A 9845-nucleotide genomic window follows, 5' to 3' on the forward strand; every position below is an offset into this window, starting at 1 on the left:
TTTCACCGTGGTCTCGATCTCCTGACCTTGTGATCCGCCCGCCTCGGCCTCCCAAAGTGCTGGGATTACAGGCGTGAGCCACCGCGCCCGGCTGTATTATTTGTTATAGCCCAAGATTAAAAACAACTGAAAAGTCTATCCCCAGGGGACAGGTTAAATTAAAGTCCATCCATGGAATGGACTATCACGCAGCCATTAAGGAGAAGAATGAAGCAGCTCACTATGTGCTGAGACAGAACGGCAGGCAGGATGTACTCTGTTCAAGTGCAGAACCACAGACATCATATCCTATCAAATACACACACACACACACACACACACACACACACACACACACACACACGCTTACCTGAAGGCTTGCAGCTCTGGAGATAACCCAGAACCCTGGTTTCCCCTCCCTTTGCCTCCAGGGAGGGGAAATGAGAGACAGGAAACAGAGACAGAGTTCAGGGGCAGGTGAAAAATCTAATCTCTGTACATCCTTTTATATCTTTTGCATTTTAGACTAGATACATTTATTCATGAAAAAATATAATTTTATAAATGAAGATAAAGAAATGCATTAGTAAATAGGCTGGGCACAGTGACCCAGGCCAGAAACCCCAGCACATTGGGAGGCTTGCAGGGGAGGTTAACTTGAGCCCAGGAGTCTGAGACCACCCCAGGCAACATAGGAAGACGCTGTCCATCTCTACAAACAAAATTTAAAGATTAGCCGGGCATGGTGGCATGTGCCTGTGGCCCCAATTTCTTGGGAGGCTGAGATGGGAGGATGGCTTGAGCCCAAGTGTTTGAGGCTGCAGTGAGCTACTATGAGGGATACTGCACTCCAGCCTGAGACCCTGTCAATAATAATAATAATAATAATAATAATAATAATAATGGATAGTAATTCATGGCTGGGCATGGTGGCTGACTCCTGTAATCTCAGCACTTTGGGAGACCGAGGCAGGCAGATCACCTGAGGTCAGGAGTTCGAGACCAGCCTGGACGACATGGTGAAACCCCGTCTTTACTAAAAACACAAAAATTAGCCAGGCATGGTGGCAGGCGCCCGTAAACCCAGCTACTCAGGAGGCTGAAGCAGGAGAATCACTTGAACCCAGGAGGCAAAGGTTGTAGTGAGCCAAGATCGCGCCACTGCACTGCCTGGGCAACAGAGCGAGACTCCATCTCAAAAAATAGAATAGTAATTCACAGAAATGGCAAAAATCTCAAAGAGGGATGTGCAAACAAGTAAATGTATGGAAACTCTGTCCCACTACCACATGCGACTTTTTGTCCCTAGTCACAAAAGCTGCATGAAAGTATGAAATTACTGTGGTGGCAGCATCTGACCTGCAACACCAGTATGAGGACTCCGCTTGTTCCGAGTCCTACACTGTTCGCTACAGAACCAGGTGTCCTGTTGGATTATAAAATACTGAGTTATTGGCCGGGCACGGTGGCTCAAGCCTGTAATCCCAGCACTTTGGGAGGCCGAGACAGGTGGATCACGAGGTCAGGAGATCGAGACCGTCCTGGCTAACACGGTGAAACCCCGTCTCTACTAAAAAATACAAAAAACTAGCTGGGCGAGGTGGCGGGCGCCTGTAGTCCCAGCTACTCGGGAGGCTGAGGCAGGAGAATGGCGTGAACCTGGGAGGCAGAGCTCCGGCCACTGCACTCCAGCCTGGGCGACAGAGCGAGACTCCGTCTCAAAAAAATAAAAATAAAAATAAAATACTGAGTTATAAAGTTTACCACAGTAAGATATTCTTATACAGGACTCACAGCCTGATGTGCCAGACATTGGGCCCAACACTTTACATACACTATTGCCTGCATATTTGCAGCAGCTGTAGGGGCAAAGTATCACTCTTATCCCCATTTTACAGATAAAGAAATAAACGCAGAGAGCTTAAGTGACTCACCAGAGGTCAGATGCTTGTGGAAAGTGTGGACTCCAGCTCAGGCTTCCAGTTCCAGAGCTGAGCCCCTAACACTCCGCTGAACTTTGCATACAGAAGGTATTGGGTAAAGTCTTTTAACTAAGCCCTGGTCCTTTCCTTCAGATTAAAAATAAATTAATTAATTAAAGGCCCCATTATTCCCCAACCCTCAAATTTCTGTTAAAGACAGAGGCTTGGCTGGGCAGGGTGGCTCACGTCTGTAATCCCAGCACTTTGGGAGGCCAAGATGGGAGGATCGTGTGAGTTCAGGAGTTTGAGACAAGCCTGGGAAACATATCAAGACCCTGTCTCTACAAAAAATAACAAAATTAGCCAGGCATGGTGGCATGTGCCTATGGCCCCAGCTACTTGGGAGGCTGAGGTGGGAGGATAACTTGAACCTGGGAGGTGGAGGCTGCAGTGAGTTGAAATTGCACTACTGCATTCATCCTGAATGACAGAGCAAGACTTTGTTTCAAAAAAAAAAAAAAAAGGCTGTGCTCAGGTGCTGAATGCCTCAAGGGCAGATGCCCTTCCTCTTCACTGTATCTCAACAGCGCCTGGAACATAGTGGCCCAGTGTGTAGGTAGGAACTCAGAACACGAGTACTGGAATTGAACAGAAATAGGCAACGATGTCTCCCCCGGGAAGCCCTGATTTCACAGAACGGCGGTACCTTGCCCCTCTACAGGAAGGTGACTTGGTGGCTCCCAAGCGTGTCCTTCCATCCAGCCTGGCATGGCGAGAGTGGAGTTGAGAATGCCCCCAGGCCCCATCAAGGCCCAGGTGGGGTGGGAAGGGCAGACAAAGGCTCCTCCCCAGACCTCCCGGGGTCCTACATGGCAGAACTTGTGCATATGGCGCAGCAGAAGAGGTCAGGTTAAACAGTCTCTGAGTCAAGGGTCTAGAAGGAGCAGCAGTGGATGGGATGCCTGCCACCTCCCCAGGAGTATAAATCCAAGACCCTTGTAAGCATGCAGTGGGGGTCGACAGCAGGGGCAGGGGAGAAAGAGCCATGATCTCCAAAAATGTCAGCACTGGAAGATGGCCCGGGAGGGAGAAGCACTGCTTCAGCTACTCCCCCATTTTATAGATGAGGCAACTGAGGCTACAAAGATGATGTGGTTTGCTGAAGGACAGGGAGGTAACGGCGTGGCCGAGGCTGGATTCCTGTCTCCTGGCATCCTATGATGCTCCTTTTATCACCTGGAGTGGGAAGGCCACGATGGTTGTGTTCTGGGAGGACTCAAAATCTCTACTAGGGCATCTTTGGAGGTTTTCTACATGGAACAGGGGCTGAGTGGAAGGGCTGTGGCTCCCTTTCCCCTCAACAACCAGAGCAGTACCTCCCATTGGAGATTTTGCTGGAGAAGATGGTCCCTCTGCTATAACAAAGAAAAGCTGGAAGTCACTGGGCCTCTTTTCCTCTTTGGTTTCCCTGTCAGCTCTTTGCCCCTTGTCTACTCCCTGCCACTGCCATCCCCCCAGCAGCTCAGGTTCAGTCTGAACGGAGTCCTACCCCCATCAAGGCCTCTGCGGGGTCCCTGGAGACTCACCTGGCACATCCGGGGATGGATTGAGAATCATGAAGGCGTCTGATAGGCCGGTTTTGACAGGATGCTGGGAGGAGCTGATTTCCGGGACAGACATAGGGATCTGCGGCAGGGAGAAGAGGCTCCGTCCACCTCCCAAACGCTCTGGGGCCCACCCAGCCCTCCCCTGTGAGCTCCAGACCCATCTTTCTGGATGGCACCACCTCCTGGAGGACTCCAAAACAATGGGAGCCCAGTTGGACCCCACCCAAATTCCAAGTCCTCTCCACACCCCCTCCAAGCACATTTTCTTCTTTCCTTGGTCTCGGTGAATGGCACTCTGTGCAGGCCAAAAACCTGGGGCTCACCCTTTTCCCTTCCCTTTCTTTCATTTCTTCCCTTACCCATCTAGATAATGCACCTGCAAATTCTGTTGCTTAACCTGCTAAGTGGCTCTCAAATCTGTCCGTTTCTTTCCATTCCCCCCCATCCTATTCTAAACTGCTGTCACCTTTCTCCTAAATTACTTCCCAGTATTCTTTCTAAGCCCCCAACAACCTGTTCTCCACCCTGAAGCTAGAGTGACCTTTCTCAAGGGCAAATCTGTGGTTCCCTTGCCCCATCCCCTGCCCCTCACTCCCTTCCAGCCATGCTGCTGCTTCTTCTGTTTTTTTGTTTTGTTTTGTTTTTTGTTTTTTTTTTTTTGAGATGGAGTCTCGCTCTGTCGTCCAGACTGGAGAGCAGTGGCACGATCACAGCTCACTGCAAGCTCCGCCTCCCGGGTTCAAGCCATTCTCCTGCCTCAGCCTCCTGAGTAGCTGGGACTACAGGCACGTGCCACCACACCCGGCTAATTTTTTGTATTTTTAGTAGAGATAGAGTTTCACCATGTTAGCCAGCATGGTCTCGATCTCCTGATCCGCCAGCCTCAGCCTCCCAAAGTGCTGGGATTATAGGCGTGAGTCAACGCGCCCAGCTATTTTTTTTTTTTAAATAGAGGTGGGTGTCTCGCTATGTTCCCCAGGCTGGTCTTGAATTGCTGGGTTAAACCAATCCTCCCACCTCAGCCTCCCTAAGCACTGGGATTATAGTAATGAGCCACCACACTGGCTCACCATGCTGCCTTCTTTTTTTTTTTTCTTTTTTTTTTTTTTTTAGACAGAGTCTCACTCTATTGCCCAGGCTGGAGTGCAGTGGCACGATCTCGGCTCACTGCAACCTCCAACTCCTGGGTTCAAGCGATTCTCCTGCCTCAGCCTCCTGAGTAGCTGGGATTACAAGTGCCTGCCACCATGCCTGGCTAAATTTTTGTAATTTTAGTACAGACGGGGTTTCATCATGTTGGCCAGGCTGGTCTTGAACTCCTGAGCTCAGATGATCCACCTGCCTCAGCCTCCCAAAGTGCTGGGATTACAGGCATGAGCTGCCGTGCCTGGCCCATGCTGCCTTCTTTCAGTGCTTTGTGGCAGCCATGCTCTGTCCTGCCTCAGGACCTTTGCATGTGCTGTTTTCTCTCCTGGAACATACTTCATTCTCCTCTTTGCTTCCTGAACTCATATTTATCCTTCAGATTTCAACTCTTTTCCTCAGCAAAGCCTCCCCTGGCCTCTGTCAAGGTTAAGAGGTGTGTGAAAGGCTCAGCTAGCACCAGGCACCTCTACTTGGGAGTGCTTGCCACGGTGGTGATTCTACATTTGTCCCTGTAATTATTGTCCATCTCCGCAACCAGACTTACAGCTCCAAAAGGGTAGGACCTGCAACCATCTTGTTAACTGCTGTATTCCCAGCAGCAAGTCCCATGCCTGGCACATCGCGAATTCTCTAAATACTTACTGAATGAAGAAAGGCTCCAAGACCCAGCTATCTCTGCAGCTGGGCCTACTCACCTCTTTATAGCCAAAGACAATGCGGCCGTCACGGTGCAGAGCTGCCTGGAAGGTGAAACTGCCCCTGTCTTCCCAGCCTTGGAGATAGACATGGTCCCACTGAACCACAAAGACTGTCCCTAGGGAGAAGAACAGAGACCCGGCTGGACAGGAGATCGTGCAAGGAGCAGGGCCCTACAGAAATGCCAGCCAGAGGGTGATGGCCACAGGTTGGGATGATGGGGAAGTTTGCAAATTTAAGGAGGCGGGAGCTGGGCAGCTCACTAAAGCAGCCTGGCTTCGGAGCAGCAGAGGAGCCAGAAGATCCTGTACTTGATCATCTCTTTCCCTTTCCTCCTTGGGAGTCTATTCTGACTCATTGAGATAAAAGAAGGAGGAGTGTCTGTTCTTCTGGGTTCAGATGGGGTTCAAGGAACATCCTGGTGAAAGTAAGAAACAACAAAGGCCCCTAACATTTATTCTACCTCGACTAAGAGCCAAGCACTGTCGTTTTGTTATCTCATCAGATTCTTCTGGATGGCAGGCATTTTTGTCCCCATCTGACAGGTGAGAAAACTGAGCAGAGAAAGGTAGGTGGCCGCCTTGCTGTGGGACTGCGGGACTCTTGCCCTCTCTAGGCCCTGTGCTCCTCTAGAGGGCTGGACAAGGGATCCCTGGAGCTGGGTGACTTAAATTCTGAGATCCGGTCTCACCATTGTCAAAGTACACAACTGTGGAGTTGTCGGAGTAGCCAGGGTTGAAGTTGGCCATCAGCGGCGCCACATACTGAGTAGCTGTGAGCATCCGATGGATCACATCCCCCATGAAGATGAAGCCTAGGGTGGGAGAGGTGCAGAGGAGTCACCAGAAATGGCCCAGAGGGGCCACTCTGGGGGCCTTTTCCCCAAGGGCAACAAGGGCAGCGCGGGCGGAGTTGGAAGTGAGCCTGAGATCTCTGTCGCCCATCCCCATCTGGCGGGCTCGGTCTGGTGTGTATGGAGCCGAAGGGCCCTAGACAGGGTCCTCCCTGTTCCTTCAGCGGGACACAGACTCTAGGGTGAGGGGGCAGGAAGAGGAGGGGACTCGCAGCTTTTCCCATCCCTGGGGAAGTGGGATGTGGAACTGAAGTGCAGCGATTAAAGACAGAAGCCTCCTATCAATAGGGAGCCTGGCCCCAGGAGCCCAAGCTCTCAGAGGGGTCTCCCTCTCCCTCTTATTCAGCGACTCCGGGACACAGGGCTGTCCACACTGACTCATGCTGGCCCGAGGAGACGCACACACACACGCACATGAGCAGGTCAGTTGATGCAAGCGGGATGCTCTGACGTCTACTGACCCCCGCTCCTGAGAATCAGGTTCCTGTTAGAACCAAACGTGCATTCCTCCCATGTCATCTACACAACCCTGTCTCCAGTTTGCCACCCCTGGGAGGGCCCCTGAGTTCGGGCTGAGGTCTCCAAACCCTCCCCGGGGCCCCACGATGTGGTCTTACCTCCAGTTGCTATGGTGATCTGCCGCAGAAGATGCCCGTAGAAAGGGAAATCAAAGGACAAGACCACTCTCTGCAGGGGATGGGAGAGGGTCAGCACGCCCTGGGCACCCACACTGCCTCATGCTTGTTTGGACAGAGTGGGGAGCAGGCATGCCCAGGGCCACTACTGGGCACCCCAACTCTGGCAAAGTCCCATGGGAATCCCTGGAAGGTACCTCCCAGGTCACAGACCTCGGGCCACAGCCACGCCCACTGACCAGGCAGGGTGGGTTGGCCCCCGGCCTCCCAGCCCAGAGAAGCACGGCTGGGGACTGGGGCACTCACCGAAGCCTGCCGGTGGGTGTTGGAGAGTATTGTGTGGATCTTCACTTGGCTCCGGTTGGCCTCGGCCACATCTACCCACAGTTGCCGGCTGCGGGGCTCACTGGGGCCATAGAGACGGGACACATAATAACTGTGGTTGTCCTCCTGCCAGCACCAAAGATAAAACCCACAAGGAGGCGTGAGTAGTCAGCATTCCAGGAATCACCCTCTGTCCTTCCCCACTCAGACTTCCGGGTACAGGAAGTCACCACCCTCCCAGGGCGCTGGACCTGTGGCCCCGAGGGCTGGTTTAGGCCTAGGACCCCCTTGGTTCCCCCCTGGCCCCAGACAGCTCACTAGCTGGCCCCTAGGAGTACCCCAGCAGGCCTGGCCACAGTCAAATCCACACCTGCTGCACTCATGCTCAACCCTCCTGATCCCAGACAAGCCAGGAGGCTGGCAGCCCCTGAATCCCTTCAGACCGTGACCAAGGCTGAGCTTGGCTTGGGGCATGAGGGAGGAACACACAGGATGGCCCCAAACCGGGCCCTTGTTTTCAGGGAACTCCCAGGCCAAGGGAGAGTCATAGTCCCTGCCCTGGAAGAATACCCTATGTAATGGAAAAGAAAAATCTGAGCTGGACGTGGTGACTCACACCTGTAATCCCAGCACTTTGGAAGGCCAAGACGGGCGGATCACTGGAGGTCAGGAGTTCGAGACCAGCCTGGCCAACACGGTGAAACCTTGTCTTACTAAATATACAAACATTAGCCTGGCCTGGTGGCACACGCCTGTAATCCCAGCTACTCGGGAGGCTGAAGCACAAGAATCACTTGAACTGGGGAGGCGGAGCTTGCAGTGAGCCGAGATCGCACCACTGCAGTTCAGCCTGGGCGACAGAGTGAGACTCTATCCCAAAAAAAAAAAAAAGAAAAATCTGGATCTTAGAAGGCACCAGTCTAAAGGAGGAGGCTGCCTCTTGATCCTGGGGAGTTGCCAGTCTGGAATGGGACTTGTATAAACACAGGAGCACAGACCCTCAAGCAGAGCTGATACAGAACCCAGAGCCCACACAGCATCACCACGGGGGTGGGAAGGCGAGAGAAGCATCAAGGATTCCTTCCAGGCATACCTCTGAGCCTTTGCTGTGTGCCTGATGGAGATAAAATAAAGAAGCCAGAACGCTGTGGGCTGGGGGTTCATTCTGCAAGGCTCTCCTGCAGAGGAGCACTTGGGCCAGGGTTTAAAGGAGGCCAGAGAAATGGTTGGCAGAAAGACTTAAGAGCCAGAGTGGGGCGATGTGGAAGCACTTCCTGGAGCCGGCCCAAGAGCGCCAGCCGCAGGAGGAAGGCAGGCAGGGCAGGCAGGTTCCCTCGGCAGCCACCGCCACAGAGATAGGGCTGCGGACCGGTGAGGAGCCCTGGGTCATTAATCAGGCTGCCCAGTGGTGGTGGTGGCAGACACAGCAGAGCAAACGACATTATCCCTGCCAGGCTGCCACCTGCCCAGCCGACCCTTGCCCTGGGCCCAGCATGAGTGGGGACAACGGGTTCCTGCAATCCTCACCTGCCAGAAGGCACTCTGCTCTTACGACAAGTGACACACTCTGGGGACCTGGGGTCGGGGCAGGCCAGGGGAAGAGGAGCAGATAAAGCATGGTTGGTTGGTGTCAGGGGCTATTCCCTCTGCCACTGCCCTCCCTTCCTGCCTCCAGACGGCCCATGCCTCCACCCATCCTCAGCGGGGCAGTCAAACCAATCAAAAACACCTCTCTCTGTTCACAGGCTATCCAGGGCTCCCTCAAGACACTGTCCTCCAGACAAAAACCAAAGCTCTTAGGCTGGCGTGCAAGATCCCACCATGAGCCAGCCCCAGCCTCTCTCTAGCTCTTTCTCTCTCCTCTCACCACCTCATGCATCCTTGTGCACCCACCTCCGCAGACCAGACTCCCCTGACGGCCTCAAGCCATCAGTGGTCACTCGTGCCACTGCCCACGCTGGTCCTCCTGTCTGGAATGGCTGCCCTTGCCTTCTCCCTTTGGCAGATTCCTAGTCATTCAACACTCAGCTTAAACTCTGCCTTCTTTTATTTTTGAGACAGAGTCTCGTTCTGTCGCCCAAGCTGGAGTGCAATGGCATTTCCTCGGCTCACTGCAACCTCCACCTCCCGAGTTCAAGAGATTCTCATGCCTCAGCCTCCCAAGTAGCTGGGATGACAGGCGCACGCCACCATGCCTGGCTAATTTTTGTATTTTTAGTGGAGATGTGGTTTTACCATATTGGCCAGGCTGGTCTCAAACTCCTGACCTCAGGTGATCCACCCACCTCAGCCTCCCAAAGTGCTGGGATTACAGGTATGAGCCACTGCGCCTGGCCAAACTCTGCCTTCTTATCGGCCTTCCACCCCTACCTCCCTAATGACCTCCACCCCCTGGAAGTGGCCTCCACCATCCCTTATTTCAGGGGGTCCTCAAGGGGTGACTCATGTGTACTATTTGCAAAAGTCACATGGGGCCACTCTTGTTGGATTCCTGGTTTTACTCATAAAGCCACCTGGTAGGGGGCTGCCCTGATGCCACAGCCTCTGGGGTGAGGGCCAAGGATGCTGCTTCCCATTGCTGCCACAGCCACCAGCCCTGGAGTCTCGGGAGGGTACCCAAAGGGGGATGCACTGCTCTCCAGCTCTGCCTACAGGCACTGAAGCCACTGCTTCTGCCCAGAGC

The 9845-nt window shown here is 53.3% G+C and overlaps 1 protein-coding gene across 1 annotated transcript in view; it reads right to left on the minus strand.

The window, feature by feature from the left end:
* PLXDC1 (plexin domain containing 1) overlaps positions 1 to 9845 on the minus strand; it is a 114321-nt gene that overhangs the window by 45642 nt on the left and 58834 nt on the right. Inside the window, 5 exon segments of the mRNA XM_011984719.1 lie at positions 3488 to 3587; positions 5350 to 5468; positions 6042 to 6164; positions 6821 to 6890; positions 7145 to 7288. Coding sequence (XP_011840109.1) covers positions 3488 to 3587; positions 5350 to 5468; positions 6042 to 6164; positions 6821 to 6890; positions 7145 to 7288 — 556 coding nt within the window.

This window comes from Mandrillus leucophaeus, unplaced genomic scaffold (genome assembly GCF_000951045.1).
Source record: "Mandrillus leucophaeus isolate KB7577 unplaced genomic scaffold, Mleu.le_1.0 Scaffold272, whole genome shotgun sequence".
NCBI classification, from domain to species: Eukaryota; Metazoa; Chordata; class Mammalia; order Primates; family Cercopithecidae; genus Mandrillus; species Mandrillus leucophaeus.